We start from the raw sequence: 21,074 nt of genomic DNA, 5'->3' as shown, positions 1-21,074 counted from the left end.
GGCAGCCAGAGTGACAGCAGAAAACTACACAGTGACAGAAGAAAACTATACAGAACAACTGCTTACCTGTGTAAGGCAGTGTCCTCAGTCCCACTGGAAGCAAGATAAGCCCCTTAACAAGCCTGCTGTTTCAGTTTTCTTGAGCTTCTGTCTAGTGTGATAAATTGGATAGGGGAGCAGTTTTTAAACTAAAGCTCTCAAGAGCTTTAAGCAAGCTTAAACAAACAAGGAGGACAGCCTTGCAGAGACCAGAAGTACTGCTGGCTGGACAATCACCAGCAAGGTGAAATCACTAGCAATTAAGAGAAATGTTTACTCACACTTTGAATTCAAACACCTTCTGTCAAAAGGAAGGAGGAGACCTTCTTAATTCATCCAAAGTCAACACATTTTGCTGTTTAACAGATCTTTAATATCAGTAATGTGGGAAATGACACCTCAGTGCACAACAGCACAGAGACTACAGTTTTGGAGGTTCTCCCATTTCAGACATAGAAAGGAAACATCAGGAAGAACATGCAATCAAACAATGATCAGCTCTAGATACATCATGATGTGGTCCAAAAAAAACACATTGAAACAATTAATCAAATTACTGCAAACATAGCTTCTCTGAGTAAGGTTAAGATATTGCATCTGTAGTGTTTCCATTGAGCTTTGCTTCAGCGAACCAGCGGAGCCTGCTTGAGTGAGATGAGGACTGAACGCATGCGGGACACATCTTTTGCCTGCTTACTAGACTTGGGATTAAAGTCACAGAGCTGAGCCACACGTTCCCACTCAGTGCCCGGAAAAACTTCTTCCGCATCATTCACAAAGGCTTCTTCAGCTGCCCTAAAAGCAATGCAATGCACCTTGTGTTAATGCCCAGCATATAAGGCACTCCTTCCCTCTTACAGGATGCAGTTTCTTTCAGCATGTTTCATAAGAAATGTGACCTGACAGCTGCTTGTGGACATTATGGCCACTCAAGCTCCCACTGCCCCAATCCTGGAGATGAAAGTAGATTGCAGTAGTATGCTATGCACAAGCAGTGCTGAGGATTGCAGAGGATTGTGTAAAATGTTGGAATACAGGTGTTTGGTTTTAAGAATAGTTATTGAGTCTTTGTCTAAGGAGTCACCACACAAGCTTCCAGGAAGTAAAGTACTTCTATGTAGGCATTTTATTTATGGAGAAATGCCCAGGTCTTAACTAGTTAAGCCTCTGCCACTTGATGGCTTATACTGGACATTTGCCAACAGGAAATGTACAACTGCCTGCAAGCATGTCTTAAACAGATTCCATCTGAGGATTTAAATCAGCCCCAAGGCCTACAGGCCATCATAAAACTATCTGCTGATGATTCCCAATGCTGTAGTGAAGCAGCATGAATCATATGGAATTTAAGTCATGAATCCCCTGCCTGTGAGTGCAATAGACTACAACATATCTTGGCAGAGGAGATGACTTGTTTGAGGTCATCTCACAGAATAAACATTTTGCCCCTGTTCTCACCCTAAGGAGACTCTGTGGAGGCTTTGTACATTATGTACTGGATAGTGCCAGTTGCTTCCCAGCTGTATTGTTTTGGCTTTTCTATGCTGCCAATAGCATTGCTTCAATGCAGGGATAACACTCCAGCATCTAGTTTACATGAACTGTGGGGCACTGGTAGCTGCCTGAGTGCAGAAGCAATAAGCATCAGATCAAACCAAATCCATCTACTCCAACAAGCAGTACAGAGAAAGCAGTGAAAATGACTCTCCCATGAGGGTTCAGCACTGTTCACAGGGATGATCAGGTTACAGACACCACTGAAGACAAGGATCACTACAACACTGCTACTTTATGTGACATGACACTTTTAAGGGGCAGTGAAAATTTTTTTACTTAACTGTTCTAGGCTGTAGCAAGGATGATTTATGTTTGTGCTTAAAGGTGAAGAGAAGAAAAGAAACAAGGAGAGAAAGTTTAAGTCAGATATAGAAAATGAGAATGAGTTTAATGCAGATGATTAGCTGGCTGAACATGCACTAGTAGCTTAGCCTACATTCAAGAAACAGGCAGCCAGTTTTATTATGCAGCACTTACACTGCACATTTGCACTGGACATATGAAAATAAGGGTTTTATTGAAAAAATCTAACAAAACCAACTCCAGGAGACTTCAGAAAACACCACCTGTAAATCCATCATTTCACAAGTCTTGGTTTACATCCACCTACAGTTAGCTGGGATTTTCACACCAAACCTTCAATATTAATGCACTCAAAGCCACAACACGGCTCACCAGTACACCTTCTAAAGGTGTCACCTTAGAATCTGTGACATGTCCATCTTTCAATTCAAGTCTACAAATTAAGGGAAGAAATTAAAATACATGAACAAGCCAATGAACATTGCAATCCTTCTACCCCTCAGAAACTAGCATACTCACTGGGGCTTGAAAGTCATGGTTCTGTTTTCACTAACCTATTAGGCTGGCAAAGTATCTACACAGCTCCTAAATGTCTTCCCAGCAGCTTACGCTGATTTCCCAATACCACCTTCTTGTACTTTCCATCTGTTCTCTAACAGCCTCCTATATCTATATGCACACACACTTTCTACCCTGATTTATATCCTTTCTACCTTCCTTGGCTTGTGAACCTTTATGGGCAAGCATTGCTTGAATATTTTTCTGAAATGCAGGCAAAGCAGGTGGTCACTGCCTGTTACTGAGTTAAACACTGCTTCTCTGTGAAGGACTAAATACAGCACCCATGTGAAACTGCAGGCACTAACCCACACCCCCAGCAAAGCACCTTGCTAAGCAATGTTCACTGGCCTAGAAACAACCATAAACCCTTAGGTCTAAAGATATGAAAGTCATTAGCAAAATTCCAGTGGTATGTACACTACATCACTAAATCTGAAAGTGCTAGGCTTTGTGCCGTGCATACAAGAGAACTGCACTTAATACTGCAGACTGGAGTCAGTCCAAAAAGTAAATACTCAGAAGCCACCTTCAGACATTCAGCACTGTTTCTGATCTTGCTTATTATCATGTCGACTAGCAAGCAGAATTAGTAGTTAAGCAACATACACATAACCAATCACGTCAGCGAAGGGTTGTTTGTAGAAAGCTTCATCTGCCACCCTAGGTAGCAAGTAGTCCAACAGGCAGGCAAGCAGGCAGGAGAAAAGAGATAAGGATGAGAAGTACGGAACACAGCTGGAGGCAGTTTTAACAAGTACGTTAACCTTGCATCACCTAGACTTACTGTAACAGGAAAGCAGTTACCACATGGAATGTATCAATTAAGCCATTGGTCAGAGGGGCAACACAGACATTCTGCTACATCCTAGAAGTTTGAACCAGCTAGTTGAGGACTACAGCCCCAATGTTAGCATTAGACTACTCCCAGAAGATTAAAACTACCATCGGGCAAGAGATCTCACCAGGGTGATGAGAATGCCAAACACTTCTGTGCAACACTTGATTAATGAGCCCTGCTCCAGACTCCATATCCTGCACTCAAACACTGGCCATAATAAAGCTATGAGGGTATCGTGAGCTCTGGCCACCAACCTAGAGTAGTACTAATCCTGTTTCCCTTTCTTGGGCCAGCCAAAAGATAGTGAATGGAAGTGGCAAATTCATAATTCTGTAGGCAGTGTAGGCCTCCTTTCTTCCTTTAGAAAGAGACGTAGTCTACCTAGGACTTTCTTAATTAAGATAAACCTGATGGCCATTTTGATAAGAGAAGTGGTGTTTCAATTAAAAAAAAAAAAAACCCAAAACAACAAAATGAACAAAACAGCAGTTCATCTTGAAGCCTGTGAGTTCCCAAAATATAAAGCAGTCTTTATGATTACCTGGACAGAATGAAGTAGAGATTTAAGAGGCATTAAGTCAGTTCTATCACATTTACCTTCATGTAGCTTGAAGTCAAAATTCCACAGGGAACCTCTAAGAAAGTGTAAGAGCTTGCTAGTCCAGCAACCAAGACATCAGTTGCTGCTGCAGGACCCATAACTAGACAATTCAAACCACCACAGACACAGTCAGCATTTAGTTTTTTACTAGTAGAACGGAGTCATGTTATCTCTGAACTGCTTCCAAAAAGAGCAGCAGAAGATTTTAAGATATTTAATGACATAACCTGTGGCAAAGATTAACTAGAATGCCACTTCCATATGTTCTAAAGAAAGCACGTAAGAATGCTAGTCTCAGGGTAGGTAACTGTGGTCACTGAAGGCCTGTGCAGCTGGGATCATGCCAACAAGTGGGTAGAGTAAAAAATTTTCTGGCCATGTTCAAGCTTCATGTCCTAAGGAATCTTCAGTAATTCTTGATCATCATCTTAATGCTTCCTCTTGCTATTCTTGGACACTTAATTTAGATTATTTAAAAAAACTTTAAAAGGTAGGTAGTAGGAATGCTTACTTTAATGATCTGAAGGACTATTGCCTTAGGACATACAAGAAGTATTCTAATCTACCTCCCCAATTATCTTCATACCCAGTACTATAACTCTTCTGATGGCTGGAGAAACTTTACCTGTTACTGGCCTTTGTTTTCTCAAGTTTCTCATCTTGCCTTGCATACCACTCTTCCAACTCTTTTATCGCTTTCTCTTTCCATTCTGCTTCCTGCTTTCGTGAGTTTGCATCTGAAGATTTAAGAATTGCTTTATCAGTCACACTTGTATCCAAATGCATCTTGCAAACAATTCAACTGATGGCTCAGGGTGCACTCTAGTGCAGACAGTTGCTTCACCAACTCAGATAAGGTTTAGGAGATTTTCTGATTTAGGCTATGAGAACTCTAAATACTACAAATGTTCAAAGGATTAGCTAAACAGAATCCCTGTGCTGCGTAACTGGGGCAGTCCACTTCAGTTTAGGATAGGCATTTTGCAGAGTAGTTCAGATTCAGTAAGTCTGTTGATCTGCAAACTCCTCAAACCAGAAACAGTCACCTTGCCATGCCAGTGCTGGAACAAAGCTTAAGTAAAGCCTCTATGCTTAGACAAAGCAAAGACACCTGGCACTCTGCGTACTTTTACACACAGCCTACAGTTCAGGACAACCTCATCTGCTGTAACTAGCTCAAAAGAGGAGCAAAAGAGTCAGCTCTATCCAGAATCACATTTTACAGAAGGTTTTCTCCTACCAGTTTCAAGCAAAGGCTTGAAAAAAGGGAAAAGGGAAGCACACCAGTTTGTAGTCTCTTAGACACTGTCCATGGGTAGGTACCACTGCATTTGATAGCTGTATTTAGTTTAGTTAATAATCCATTACTTTCTTAATTTAGTTATTAGATTTGACAACAGATGGCCTCAGCAATTACAAAATGAGTCATCTTTATCCTTTGAAATAAAGTACTAATGCCTGCAGTATTTATTATCATCTTTTTAACTTACAAAAGCTGTTCATTTTCTGTCAGCTTATCTGTAAGTAAAGGTTCAGAGGGCCACTTGGTTGCTGACACCCACACCAGTATTAAGTCTGTTTACTAGAACACTCATCCAGGCTTGCTCCTCGAACTCAGGAAGCATGTAAGGACTCCGAAGAGGCAGTGCCACAGTTCAGAATTCTACTGCTTAGGAATCTTAGAATGGCCTGAGTTGGAAGAAGCCTTAAAGATCACCTAGTTCCACCTCCTCTGCCATGGGCAGGGACACCTTCCACTAGACCAGACCACTCAAAGCCCCATTCAGCCTGGCATGGAGCATCCACAAGTTCCCTGGGCAACCTGTGCAGTGCCTCACCACCCTCACCATAAAGAATCTTTTCCTAATGGCTAATCCAAATCTACCCTCTTTCTGTTTAAAGCCATTACCCCTTATAAACTACACATCCTTGTAAAAATTCCCTTTCCAGTTCTCCTGTAGGTCCCCTTTAGTTACTGAAAGGCTGCTCTAAGGTCTCCCCAGAGCCTTCTCTTCTCCAGGTGGAACAACCCCAACTCTCTCAGCCTGAGAGACGCTGATACTAAGTTACTCAACAAATACCATGCTTACCAAGTTGCTCCAGGCGCTCCTTTTGCTCCTCTCTCCACTTACGAATACTTTCTGGTTCTGATTGCAGTCGATCTACTTGGGAAATGGCAGCATAGCAGTCTGTGGGACCATTACTCTCCTTAGAGAAAAGGAATAGTACAGTCATTTGTGCATAACAAGTATTTCAGATAACTGCCTGCCAGCTACATAAAATTAGGCTCCATTTGAACTGAGCCAGTAACACATTCATCTGATGTTATAACACACTTGCACCATTAACAAGAAAAACATCTTGCCACAAATTACAGCAGGATTGAAGGAAATTAACACTAGACTGCTTCCAGAAATCAGGAATCAAACAAAAATTCAAGACAACTGGAAAGACAAGTGCCACAAACACTAAGTGCCAGAGCACTAAGCCTGAAGAACGAAGAAGAAAATGCCTAGCACCTCACTACGCAGCTGTAGGCCAGATATTCTCTGAATTCATCTCACCTTAAATATCTGCTGTGAAAGTAATCTTCTTTATGGTTTTGTGCACAGGAGTTTGAAATATTCTTTGCAACTTAATTGTCTACTTCAAGAGACATTTGCATACCACATTACAAAATTTGGATTGCTGTATGCAGCTTATAACACAAGAGGCATTTCAATATTTAATCATCAAAACAGTGAGAGTATTAGCATCCTTTTCACAATATAACATCTCAAAGACTTGAAATTAATAGGGCTAGCATTAACACACCAGATTTACAAAGCTAATTAATATTGTGCTATTTGCTACAGAAGATACTCCAAGTTTAACAACTTTTATTGCTACATCCTACCCCCAACAGAGTTAAGAAATACCAGTCCTGAGAGTACCAGATCGATTGCAGCTGACAACAGATTTGGCTGTGCCTTGCTCCTCTTTGGACCTCCTGTAGCCCTCAATGAAGGAATAATGCAAAGAGAAGAAGCTAGGCTGGTGCAACACCACCAGGCTTCACATTTCATCCAAAGCAAAATAAACTGGCCAGCTGCAGGGCCAACTAGTTACAGGTGGCTATAACAAAAGTTATGTATAGCCCATTCAGTCTCTTCTTTCTCGTTAAGAGGAAGCTCTATCAGCCAAAGCAACAGGTCTCTTAGAAATCCAAACACAAAATCAAGGCATCTAAAGGGAGCAATCTACCTTCTGTTGTACAAGGAAGCACAAAGGGCCTGTAAAATACAAGTTGTCTCATCAATCTCACAGTACTGTTGAGGATATAAGAATGTCAGCAGCAGTGAAAGCTGTTTGTGTCTCCACAAAGCTCAGCATTCACTTAAAACTCTAAGGAGAAGTAAATCACTCATATGTTGCTTCCTTCCCAAGCATTCACTTAATCAGGGCTAACGAGCCAACTGTGACACCAGGCAATGACGATGCCTTGGACATGGTGTGAAATTCAGTTACAACACAGTGATTGCCTTAGCATGCCTTATTCCTCCCTGACATCAATAAAGAAGGTATCTTCCTCTTTTGTCATTTCCCTGGCTGTCTAACATGTTTTCATACTGCAACTGAGCTTTTTAGCCATCAGCTTAATTTCATGCAACTTCATGGCACTAAGAAATGTTTAAAGTTTTCAGTCCATTCCTTCTAAGACCATCTTGATAAGACAACCAGGATGCATGAATTATCTTTAAAGAGCAAGCAAATCTGAAAACTCTGCTTTAAACTAAGTAATCAGAGCACACTTTCAGCTTAACAGCCAGTGGCAAGTCAATGCAAAGTCATATCACAGAGCCTGTCAGTCTGCTTTACAGTGCTTATGTACTGCTAAGCCACATTTCAAAATGAACTGCTGTTTTAAGTTGCCTCTAAGTTCAGAAGAGGGGCATAACTAAGAACATTGACAACTTCATGAGATGAGCTACCAGAATAGAAGCTCCTTCTCATATATGAGACAAAATTAATTTAAAGACAAGAAATAGGAAGTATTAGTCTATATTAAGTTAAAGTTCTTGGAGTAGAACAGCACATTCTAAGTACAGAATACTTCTATCTTACCTGATAGACATCCCCGTTAACCACTCCATCAACAGCATCTGTAAAGAGGTGACTTGTTTAGTCATTTGAGAAAGGATAGAACAGCCAGATTTACTGATTTCTGTAACTTGTATGGAAAGCTTTACTCGAGCATGTAATGTGGGAGTTGTGAAAGTGAGTGGTCCTTGATACCCTGCAGGGACACTTCTTCTCCCTGCACTTTTCTGGACAGGCATGAAAAACCAAGTGAGCCATCATTCTGCAGAACCAGAAATACAAGGTCATTTCTTCGTCATGAGATCCTGCTTCTAACAACATAAACAGCAGAGCTGATACTGCTGAGAAACTGCTACAGACTGCATTCTAAACCTACTCCCACTTTGTCCTCTCTCTCTTAGAAGCTGAATACTACACAACTGTTCTGAAGTTAAGAAGGATGACTGCCACTTTTTTAGTGCCTACCTGGAAGATTAACAATCCTGCAGCCAACACTTAGTAATTCTTATCCTAGTGTGGTTACCTCCTAATCAGCTATAAAGATATAGCTAACATTCCTAGCAAAGTCACCTTTCTGCTACCATCCGTGATGACATGCTTGATAGCTTCCTACTTCAGTTGCAGCATTATTATTTCTGAAGTGACAGTGGCAATAGAGCCACAGGAACAGGATCAGCTACAAATCTTTGCCACAGAACCCTAAAATTTCATCTTTTTAAAACACAGCCATAGGGAACACATGCCAGTTGTGAGGCAAACTTTTAAGTTTTTGAAACTATTTAAATCTCTGGACTATGCAAAATACACCAAGATTTTCAAGAACTGCAAAATCTCAGCAGGGCATCTCTCGGGAGCAGCACCACATAACATCTGTCTGCATTATATAGCAAGTAGTCGTGTTACTACCTTTCTCTCACCCTTAATGCCACCGCAGACAAATTGATCACACAGAAGTGTTTCCACCATGTTAATACACCACTCAGTGAAAGGAGTGACTGTACCAAACAGTAAGAAGAAAAATCAAGTTATTTTGCACCACCTTGTTAAAAAAAGATAGCTGATTAACCTAAAACTAAGCGAGTTATGCTGTTGTATCCTCTTATTTGTGGCTAGGTATGCACCAGTTTCATACTACTAGTGAATGGCACACAGGAAGTTCTTCATACTCCTTTATTAGGGAACTAGGCAAGTGTTTTAAGTCTTTATCTCTGAGCCCTGAAGAGCAATCATTAACTGTGTTAGGGAGAGGACTGTACATTCATCAGTTCGTGAATAGCAGTTAAGTTGGAGGATACTAGTCCCCAAGAACATAGTTACTAACTTTAGTAGGACAAGACAAATTAAGAAAAAATAGTTTTTCAGTTATGAGAAACTGATATTTTATAACTAGACTCCTACAACTGAGAAATGGTTGCTACTTTGTCTGATTGCTACTCCTCCGCAAGGTATAGGAGGCCTTTACAAAGACTAAAGTCAGCTGGGTGAGAAGGCTCATAAATCTTGAGGATGCTTCCAAGAACAACGATAATATGGTTAAGTTTTCTTGTCACACCAAAAAACATTCATTATGGTCTTCACTACTCAGGCTGGTAGTCTGCTCAGGTAAATGGAAAAACATCATTGCTTAAGGCTGTGCCTGAGATGAAACACATTGGTTTGTCTAAGGGCCATTTTTGCTCTGCACAGAAACAGCCACTAACAGACACTGAACTAAGTGTTTCCAGAGGGCACCCAGGTCAGAAGCATTAGCAGCATTAGAACAAATTTCCCATCTGTTCTGAGCTCCCTAGAACTTGCAATTAAGCTGCAGTGTCAGCATGCTGACTGAGCATATCACAAGCAGAAGAGGAAATAGAACTGTACCAGCGTGCTGTAATATGCCAATACAAGTGTGCTAACTGGAACAAGACCAATAGTCAAGCATTCCTTCACTTCATCTCTCCAGTCTCCATGCTTGTATGAAGTCTACAAAAACTATGTGTTTGCCAGCCTTCATATCAGTAATCAATGCTAGTTGTGTATCAGATTTTTCTGTTCACAGAAACATACAATTTCATAACCAGCTTCCCACTGAAAAAGCCTAAATAATGGTACTGCCATCATAACATTTTCGCCAGTCATGAACAATGAGATGCCTCTACTGGCTTCAGAGTCTGTCCAATTCTATCACAGTATCATATCTCCTGAAGTTGACATCCACATATTTAGAACTATCTCGGTTTGTAATGATCAATATTCCTTCTTGTTTGCTTTTGAACTTAAGAGAAACTCTTCTTTTTAAGGGCACTGTTGCAATGAACACGCCCAAACATCTACAGTTCTGCAACACATGCTGACAATATGGTAATAATGAACTTTCATACAGCAACACAGATACTTTTTAGAGTCTGGTAGAGTCTGGAGAGGATAAGTCATATCAGCTGCCTTGCATTCACAGGAGATACAACACCCAAGCTCGCCAGAAATAGAAAGCTAGCATCAGTGCCCTCCACATTTACTACAGCTTACAAAAGAAAAGGCTGGGTAGTTTGAAGATAAATACAAAAACCATTTTGTCACTTCAGTCCTAGAAGTCAATATATGGCCTCAGAGGTTTACCACAATGATGATCGACTACTCTGAAGGCTACTACTGGCATAATTACCACTCAGTACCTCTTGGCCTAAAAGGAAGTTTGCTTAGCCTTGTTCACCAGCGTCTGTAAAGTCTTATTCTCAATGCAAAAGAGGACTGTTACCAGAAAAGTCAGAGGCAGAGCTTTGCAGTACATTGAAACATTTTTCTTAAAACAGTTTTAAAATGTAAGTATTTTTTATGAGTTACCTTCAGCATCTCTTTTACACAATAAGTACTCTTATTTCTACGTACTGCTACTTTTGGTGAGCTAGCAGCTCAAGTTAAAGCAACAGAAGAACATAAAGTTTAATATATTCTGACATAAGGTTAAGTAACTTCACCACTCAAGGCCTAGTTTCCCATCCTTTTTCTTTTAGGCACAGTCATGCTTTCCTCTTACCTACCTCTCACCCATAAGATGATAAGAAAGAAGAATCTTTTACAAAGCTTTTGTTTACATAGTTGTGCAAGAACCTGGGGAAGAAGTAACTTTTCTAGCCATAACTCATTCTCATGCCCGTGTGCAAAATAAAGGCAAGCAACTCAGGAAGAGTGCTTCTTTCCTGTGTTTTAGTTCTAATCTGCTATCTTATCAAAACTCATTAGTTCCCTCATTTTCAATATAGTCAATAGGCTAGAACTAAAACACACCTGTAGTAATGCTGTCCTATAACAGCTTCTGTAATTTTCCAATTTAACACCTTCTGTAATTTCCACCTTCTGTAAATTTCCAACAGTATTCTCTTGAAAACAAAAAAAAAAAAAAATAGATTTTTCTGTCCTGACTTCATAATAATGCAGCATCAATAATACAAGCTAAACAGATACCATCCCTTTATCATACCTTCCTCAGTGCTGTTTTATGGGGCTCTGAAGCCTCAGATGCAGATTGCATAGCAAAGCCCAGATCAATGGCTGTTCAAACAATTAAGAAAAAAATCAACAGTCACAGACAAGAACTCTTTGTCTGTGGTGGTAACTACAAATTTCTAAACAATTTTCAAGCAAATTGATATTCAGTTCCTGAAAGGCTATTAAATGAAACACCTAGACAAACCACCAGACACAATTAATTTTCTTAATTGCTAGAGGCTCATGAACATCTTTGGAAGATAGAGAAACATAATTCAGTCAAGTTCATATAAAACTTACAGAGCTTGAAAATGGGAAGGTAATTTTTGAGATTAGTCAGCCTACATTAAACCTGTGTGTATTTGCTTGATTGTTGACATATATAACTGCTTGTCTTTGAATGAAATTCACCCTAAGGAGCTACTTGACAAACTGCCACAAGGATTTTGTATTGCCCTACAGTATCTGGAAGCCACACATTTACACTTGAATTCTCTCTCTCTCTCTCCTGCTCAGAGAACATAGTAAGTGAACTGATACAACCTCAAGACATACTGTTGTCAGAACTGGACTCCAAATATATGGACATTGGTTCATCACTGAAAAAGAAATCTCGTAAGACTTCATGTTCCTAATTCCTAGGCAACAGCTTTGCATTACTTGATTTATACAGCACTCCCTGCTTTCTGAAGCAGGGATTATGCTTCCTCTTCCAAGGAAAGTAAGATCAGGTTTATGCATGCCCAGGCAGCTTGAATGCCATAGCTATTTACATAATGAATGTCCTACTGGATCAGGCCAGTATTCCAGCCCTGACCATAGCAACATGAAGCAATGCTGTGTGAGACTCATGAGCTTGGCAACATTCTGCCATTCCCCCCATACTCACTCAGTATACACCATTACAACAATTAACAGAATTCCCAATATTGATATTAACAACTCGTGAAGCTCACTTCTGTCCATGTATTTGTCTAATAATTTATCAAGAGACTGAAATTTAAAAACTGTTTGTTGATGAGACACTATGATTCTTAAAGTGTATTTCAAGAAGCTGATGATTGCTTGTCACTATATCTGAAGTCAAGATCTTCAAACTTCAGTTGAGAGCTGCCCAAGTTATTACTTTTGGGCCATTTTACAAAGAACTTATCCAATAGACCTGTAAATAAGGAGTTCAAAAAAGGTTGCGGTTAAAAAAAGTAAATCCACAAATCCCTGGTCACGATGCTTAAGGATTTACATAAGAACTTGCATTGATTCAAGAATAAATTTGCATTCACCTATTCAATTAGAGAAGATTTTAAAAAGCTAATATGCCAAAGACTACAACTGTCTGATATTTAAGGTGCAGATCAGATGATGAATGTCTAACACAAATGGCAACAGAAATCATTAGATCATTTTTCACCATGCCTGAACCAGTACATTTTGCATGGCTGAAGTCTGTGCTTTGTAACATGGAGGGAGAGAGTACAGGCTCTGACAGTCAACAGATACCAGTGTTCTTTTAAAAAACAGGACCACCAAAAGTCCACAAGCATCATCTCCCATGCCTATTTAACAGGTCAGAGCATAAATGCAATCCCAGGGCATAAAAGAAAGCAAGATGACATACAGTTCCTGCCTAGACTTCCCAGATCCTTGGATCATATGATCATATTTATTATTTTATGAACCTCTTTCTAAAATTCTCCAATAACACCTTTGCATTTCATGACGAGTCACATTACTTGAGAGAAAACTCTTGAAAGGCAGTTTAAGAACTACTTTTAAATGTCAAACCTATCTGGAAGCTCTTAACAAACTGACTTTTTGACAAACACTTTGCAACAGTCCTCACTGCATGTATGTAGAGAATGTACTCTTCTAGTTGTTCAAGTATCTTCTAAGAAAGGCAAATAATAGACTTTTTTTCAACTAAATTAGTTTTTCAACAGCTACTTTAATGTTCCAGAGTCTGTTTTGAACATAAAGACTATGGAAGGCATAATGTTTGTCTAAGACTTCTGAAAGTAAGAAGGGAAGTGTCCATTGTGTCTGTTTCTGCACAATACATAGAATACAGAAGTCAAATTATGTATGATACCAAAACAGGATGGTGTTCTGATAACAACTGTCCTCAAGTTCTTGTGCTGGAGCAAGATAGTCCCCAGTAAACAACTTTTTTTTCAGGAGTATGTAATCCATATGTTTTGGACCTTATGAGTGAGCTGACGTTAAGAGCAATGCTACCACTAAATAAGCACTGGAAGGTCTCCATTACCCAATTTATCTAGATGAGCTTTATTCCCAGAGATACTACAAACCTGTCTCCTCATACCAGTTGAGATATGCCAGTAATTTCTGATACCAGGCTGCAAAATGAAGACTTAATTCTAAAGATGTTCCGACAGTGAACTGGGGAGCAGTTATTCAATTCACTCTGAAGAAGAGTGGCATTCTGCTGCAGTGACAAAGGGATGTCACATGAGAGCAAATAGGTTCCTGTGGCCCTGGTGACAAGTAGAAGCGAAGTCTTCCGAGAGTGCTGCAACATGAACTCCCTTCCACTCAGACTTCAGTTAAAACCTTTCATAATGGGAAGTGTTTACTTTGGGCAGCTTTAGCTACCATCAGACTAACTGAAAACACACTAACTATAGGTCCCAACACACACAGTTCCCACCCTCCTCCAAACGCGGGTTCTGCAGTGTCGGGTTTGCTACGTTCAGTACAAAGGTTACCAAGGAACAAAGGCTAAAAGTTTAGTAAAATTAAACATTAGCTTAACTGCTTTCATGGTTTAAGACTGAGATCACCCCCTCTGGAGACAGAAACTCAAGTGGTGGACTTATCCAGCTTTCAGAAGCCCTTCCTCCAGGCAGGCTCCTGGATTAGACGAGATCAGCACCGTCCGCATTAGGACATGGGCACTCCTTAGGCATCTTCAGGAGATACAAACTACAACCTAGGGAGCAGGGAGGTAGCTCACCTTACGGCACAGCGCACCCAGGACGGCTCCGACCCATGCCAGGGACCACCCCTGGGCAGCGGAGCCCCGCTCGGGCAGAGCGCCGGGGCGAGGGTCCCGCCGGTCGCGCCCCCGCCCGGCTGCGGCGCCCCCGAGGGACAAGGGAAGCCGGGACTCCTCGCCCCCCAGCCCCATCCGGCCCCCAGCAGGGCGTACCCGCGACGAGGCCCTCGGGACCCTGCAGCGCCTCGGGCACCTCGCCGTTTTCCAGGATGCCGTAGCCCTCATCGTTCTCGATGCCCGCGATCTCGTTCTCCTGCTGCGCCAGGAAAGCGGCGGCGGGATCCTCCTCTCCGCCGTCGGGCGCCCCATTCCCGGCGGGCGGCTGCTGTGGCTGCTGGGCACCGAAGAGCTCCATGTCGGCCATGGGAAAGGCGGGCGGGCAGCTGCGGCTCCGCACCGCGCCTACGCCGGGCAGCAGCGCGGAAGGGGCGGGGGCGCCCCTCCTGCGCCAATGAGCGAGGAGCACCGCGGTTCTGGCCAATCAACGAGCGACGCTGGCGGAGCCTGCGGTATGCGAGCCAATCAGCGCCCAGAGACAGGCGGGAGGGCGGGGTGGGGCAGGGCGTGGCCCCGGTGCCCGGAGGTGCGGGTGGCACCGACGGGATCCGATCCCTCGGGATCCGATCCCTCGGGATCCGATCCCTCGGGATCCGATCCCTCGGCCTGCGGCGGGAGTGGGGTTGTTTCTGCCAGCCTGCCAAAGCACAGGCGCTCCGCTGGGACAAGACACGGGTCCGTCGGCAACCTGGAGACAAATTCGAACCCGCAAAATATGTCACTAAAAACATCGGTTCTGTCAAACATCTTTCTCTCGTGATTTTGGGTGTTTTCTGTCTGACACTGGGAAGCTTAAGTCAGAGAAACACGGGAAGTGTCAGGTTGGTAGGGACCACAGTGGGTCATCTGGTCCAACCTCCCTGCTCAAGCAGGGTCATCCCAGAACACTTAGCACAGGATTGTGTCTGTGTGGTTCTTGAATATCTCCCGCGACAGAGACACCTCTGTTCCAGTGCTCAGTCACCCACACAGTAAAGTTCTTCCTCATATTCAAGTGGAATTTACTGTGCATCAGTTTTTGCCAGTTGTCTCATGTCCTAGTGGTTGGCACCACCAAGGAGAGCCTGGCTCCATCCTGTTGACACCCCAGTCTTTAGATATTTACACACATTAATGAAGTCAAACCGGTGTAAATTCAGGAAGCGTGTGTTCCATTGACCATGTATTGACAAAATGTTCGTTGGAAGGGCAATGATTTCTGATACAATTTTTTGACAGTTACTTTGATCGGTTCCTGTATCTGGCTTATCAGAGATAAAATCATACAATTGTAGAATGTTAAGGGGTCAGAATGGACTGAAAGATCATCTAGTCCCACCCGCTCCTGCCTTGATACCTTCCACTAGACCAGATTGCTCCAGGCCTTATCCAACCTGGCCTTCAACACTGCCATGGCTGAGACATCCACAACCTCTCTGGGCAACCTGTTCCTGTGTCTCCCCACCATAAGAGTAAGGCATTTTTTCTTAATATGAAACCCAAATTTCCTCTCTTTCAGTTTGTACCCATTACTCCTTGCCCTGTCACTACAGTTCCTAACATTGACTCCCTCTCCAGCTTCCCTGTAGTACCCTTCACATACTGGGAGGTTGCACAACCTTCTCTTCTCCAGGATGAACAGACCCAACTTCCTCAGTCTGTCTCTGTAGGGAAGGGGCTACATTCCTCTTACCAACATTGTGGCCTCCTCTGGACTTGCTCCAACAGTTCCATGTCTTTCTTATGCTGAGGGCATCAGAACTGTGTGCAGTAGTCCAGGTGGGGTCTCACATGAGCAGAGATGGGGACGATAATCTCCTTTGACCTGCTGGCCATGCATATAGTTCATTGGCACAGCAGAGAGGAGAGGGGAAAATATTGCTGTAAGAAAGAAGAAAATTATGCTGGCAGCCCTCAAGTTGGTGCAGTTGCTGCAAGAGGTACTTGTTTAATTCTTTTTACATGTTGCCTTTAAGTCTGTGTGTATGTTTCATGAAATATTAGAGGTAATGCCATCCAGGCTTATGTTATAGTCCCAAACAATAGTCAAACTTTTCAGAAGGAGGCCACATTCAGAGGAAATTTAACTCTGAAGGACAGTTGTTTCCCATGTGAATTTAATGGTGTAAGATAAACCACATGCTGAGTTACACTGTTTTCCCCCCGTCCCTATCATTTGCTAGGAAAAAAAGCACAAGTAAAATCCTGTAGTATGGTAGAGAGCTCCCTTCACCTCATTTAGTCTAATAAAACATGTGCCTAGTTTCTCCTATGAAAACTCAGAATCTGGTATGGCAGGAGGCTAGACTTTCCTGAATTTTGTCTCCCATAGAAACACAGCAAGGTTATTTATTTTACATGATGTCCAGCTGCCATGGAAAAGCTAAAGAACTAAAAATAATAGCAGAAAGCAGGCCCCTAACTCACAACAGGAGACCATAAAAATGAAATGCCATCATGAAGCATATGCCGTGCTCTCACAGAAACTTGCTGACGTTGTTCCACAAGTTTTGCTAAAAACACATTCCCATGTTCATTTTCATCACTCTTCTTTCCCTATATGTAAATAAAAGTAATATTTATTGCACTGCTTCCCTTTAACTATGAATAGTGAATTTTGGATGACAGTCTAGCTACTTCCTCTTTTGCTTTTCCACTGCCTCTTAGTCCTCTGGGGGATTTCTGATGACACAAACAGAAGTAGGACATTGTGACTTAAAATGAAAAGCAAATCTGGTTACTTGCTTGTCTAAAAACTGCAGAATGGGGATTAAGGCATTTGAAATATAAGCAGAATTACAGTATTTTAAATGGTCCAAGAAAATTATTTTCTGTGTTCCATCAGAATGAGTAACTGAATGTTATTTGCTTTAGATGCAAAGGAAAATACAGTGAGCCATTAGATATGTTTTGATGATGCATTCAAAAACTTGTATGTTACCTATAATTCAGATGCACCATGAAGTGCTCTTGCACTGACAAAGCTATTATTACTTTCTTGTTTTCTTACCCTGTGAAAGAAGTCCAGGTACCTCCTTTTCTAAAGGCAGGTGTTACTCCTTAGAGAGTAGTACAAAACATAAGAGTAGAATACCCTTTGTTTTTCATCCATTATGGTTTATTGATGTGTCACACTGGGGAGAAGAGTTTATTACAGAAATACTAGATTAATAAACCCTCACGAAAATATGAAAAGGTAATCAGGCTACAAAGGAGCGTCACGATTTTTTCTGTTTCTCTCCATTCTTTGAAAGATGATGACATTTAATTCCAGTTTCTATATGTACTGAGATTTGCTTTAGCAGTAGTTTAAAAATATGTTTTCGAGCATTTATGAAAATATGGGTTTGCAATTCTCCAATTCCAACATTAAGAAAGTCATTGCAACAGGGTAGTGGGATTTCTCTGACTCTTTCACGTTTTTTATTTAAGAAATTAAATAATTAGTAGAACAGATGTTTCTAGAGAAAAAAAATTGAAATGCAAGTCCTTACAACATTCTGTCAGTATGCAAATAATAAAGGCATTGCACAGCTGTCATCTGGAGATGAATCACTTCTCAGGAAATCTCTCTTAACTAGAACCTCCCTGCCCAAGAGCCCGCAGTTAATGGCAAGTAGAAGGCGAGAGAACATAATGACTCAGTCCAGTTCCATTGAAATCAATTAAGAGGTTTCCTCAAACTCCTGATGGCTAGTGACTTTCAAGCTACAGACAGAAGTTAGAAAAACCTCCCAGCTTTTCTCTTACAAGAACCTAGTATTTATAACTAGACTCCTATATCAGAAAGATGGTCCCTACTTGGGGTCAGATTGCCTCTCCTTCATAAGGTACAAGAGCCAAAAAGAACTGGTTTGAGAGGCACATAACTCTACCAGTATCAGTCTGCTCCACAGCAGCTACCCTGCACATCACTTCACATCAATCTGGAAGCTCCCTCAAAGCAGATTTTTAAAGGTCACTGCACATTCACTGACTTGGGCACTCAGAGCTACAATTAACAGTTCTACTAAATGGGTTTATGAAGACTAAAGCCCACAAAGAAAACATTCGTACACGTCACTGCCATTCAGCTCAAGCCCATCTGCGCTACAGACTCATGCTGCAGCTGTTCACCTTGTTTTGATGGTGCTGGATTTAAAGCTGAGCCACGGTCTATAACTCCTATTGACACTAGCAGCTTAAATAAGCCATCTGCCTCTTCTACCTACCTAGGAAGACCAAAGAACAATTCACCTATTGAGACAATAAAACTGGAGACATGTTTATTGCTACAACCCCCAAGAGAAGTCAGTCTTTAAATATAGGTAGCTCTCATCCCCTGAAGAAAGGCAGTTTTTTCATGAGAGAGGCCTCTTGGGTACATCAAGTTACCAGCTAGGCAAGAGGGTTTGAAGTGGCCCACCCTTACTTCACATGCATATTGACAAACATGTCTTCTTCTACAAGACCTCCAGTACCACAGCAAGACACACTGCTTTCAGTTTATCAAGCTGATTTGCTGCCATGAGAATTTAATTAGATGGGGTAATGAAGAGATGCTGCTGGTAGTGTTCACATTGTCAAACATAAACATCCCAAGATAAGAGGTGCAGCTGCTTTCCCAGGAACACCCAGTAGTAAGTAAAATAAGAAACATACCTACAACTAAAAAACAAGTGGTGCTCTGCTGCTTTTTTGTTGCTCCTACAGCTGTATCTCTAATCATCACAGCTGTGCAGGATATTCAAACAGAATCTGAGTAAGCAGAGCATAGACATTGTTCCCTACTGAAGGGAAGCACAGAACTGCACAAAGATGAAGAGAGTGGAGGGATAGACTGTCAGAGCAGAACAGTAGGAAGTAATATAACAAGAATAGTATAAAGAGGCAGGTGTGCAAATACAGGGCCAATATACTTGAAATTACATTAATTATAGAGTAAGCAATACCATAAAGGTAAAGTCTTGCTAACATTTTCAATGGATAGAGTGGGCCTCTCCTTAATACAAAAGATACTTCAGTCCTTTAATAATCTTTGTTGTCTTGCCCTGGACTCACTCCAGTATGTCCATGTCTTTCTTGTTCTGTGGACCCAAAACCAGATTCAGCATTCCGGATGTGTTGAATGCAGAGGAAGGATCATTTTCTTTCACATGCTGGCAGTGGTCTTCCTAGTGCAGCCCAGGATGCTCTTGGCCTTTTTCACTGTGAGGGCATATGCTGGTAGGTAATAAGCTTCTTGCTCCCAAAGACCCCAAGGCCCTTTCTTGCCAAGGTATTCTCCAGCTGCTCAGCCCCCAGAATGTACTGATGGCTGGAATTATTCTTATCCCAGTGTAAGACTTCATGTTTCCCATTGTTGAGCTCTATGAGATTCCTCTCTGCCTGATTCTCCAGCCTATCAAGGTCCCTCTGAGTAGCAGCACAACCCTCTGATGTAACAGTCACTCCTCCTGGTTTTGTATAATATGTGAACTTGCTGTACAGCTCTCTGTATAAGTATAATGCTACTGAACTGGCTTCCAGCTTGATTTTGTGCCACATTTCACAAGCTCTGGAGATGATTGTTCTGATAATTTTCAATTCACCTCACTATCCATTTATTTATCCCATACTTTGTCAGCTTGTCTTATTAGAACATTGTGAAAGACAGAATTAAAACCCTATTAGAACCAAGGTAAACGATGTCTCACTGCTCTCCATTCATGCAGCAGGCAAGGCAACTCACTGTGGAAGGTTATCAAGTTGGTTAAGCATGACTTCGCCTTCATAAGTGCATGGTGGCTACTTCTGATAACTTTTTGTCCTTCCTGAGATTGGAAACAGTATCCAGGATTAGTTGCTCCATCATCTTCTCAGGGGCTCACCTGAAGCTGGTTGGCCTGTTATTCTGTTGATGTTCTTTCTTGACTTTCTGGAAGATAGGTGTGACACTTGCTCTCTTCCAGTCTTGAGGAACGTTCCCAATTGCCACGGCCTTTCAAAGATTATCAAGGCTGGACTCCCAAAGACATCGGTCATCTTTCTCTTTGGTGGAGTATGTAAGGTCTATTTGTTTATGTGCACCTTAAACTGGTCCTTCTCCACCCAGAGTAAGTTCTTTGCTCCAGAAAATTTCTCTGGTCCAGCCTATTCCTCTGTTGCAGAGCCTTGAGATTCTTGAAGGTTAGGATTATTTTATTGCTACAGACCTAATATGGTGCTCCAAATTTACTCACAATCCAAGCAGCAGAGTTTGACTTAGGTACATACAAATCCAGTATAGAGATAGGTGTCTCTCTGATAGTTGAATCAGTAGTATGTGGCTCCCCATGGATCATTACTTCCTCAGGAACACAAGAAAACTAGAATTAGATTTTTGATGCCTTACAATTTGTTTTCTTAAGAGCATCTGGTGTGCCAAAAGGAATCAGAGGAATGCACAGGGAAAAACTCTTATAGCACGTTGCTTTTCCATAAAGGTGGTGACGTCAACATTTTTATGGTGTTATGAGAGGTGTATGAAATAACAAGGGAGAATGCGCTGGAAGGGTCCCTTTTAGTTCTTGGTACAAAATTCATTCATTATCAGGAATAAAAAGCACTACATAGGG

At 41.7% G+C, this 21,074-nt stretch overlaps 1 protein-coding gene across 4 annotated transcripts; it reads right to left on the bottom strand.

Moving 5' to 3' along the window:
• Positions 1 to 389: 389 nt before the first annotated feature.
• On the bottom strand, positions 390 to 14,889 carry CLTA (clathrin light chain A). 4 transcript variants are annotated; one of them, XM_032097446.1, is made up of 7 exons: positions 14,617 to 14,888; positions 8,004 to 8,041; positions 5,990 to 6,107; positions 4,525 to 4,636; positions 3,067 to 3,120; positions 1,878 to 1,913; positions 390 to 834 (listed from the first exon to the last, which is right to left on the bottom strand). In XM_032097446.1, exons 1-7 carry the CDS (start codon positions 14,825 to 14,827, stop codon positions 663 to 665), a joined length of 741 nt encoding a protein of 246 aa, XP_031953337.1. In that variant the 5' UTR covers positions 14,828 to 14,888; the 3' UTR covers positions 390 to 662. The 4 variants fall into 4 exon arrangements, with proteins under 4 accessions (XP_031953337.1, XP_031953338.1, XP_031953340.1 ...); XM_032097447.1 differs by lacking the exon at positions 1,878 to 1,913 and having other exon boundaries at positions 14,617 to 14,889; XM_032097449.1 differs by lacking the exon at positions 8,004 to 8,041 and having other exon boundaries at positions 14,617 to 14,874.
• Positions 14,890 to 21,074: the final 6,185 nt, after the last annotated feature.

Source organism: Corvus moneduloides, chromosome Z (genome assembly GCF_009650955.1).
Source record: "Corvus moneduloides isolate bCorMon1 chromosome Z, bCorMon1.pri, whole genome shotgun sequence".
NCBI classification, from domain to species: Eukaryota; Metazoa; Chordata; class Aves; order Passeriformes; family Corvidae; genus Corvus; species Corvus moneduloides.
This window is presented reverse-complemented; position numbering and strand designations above follow the sequence as displayed.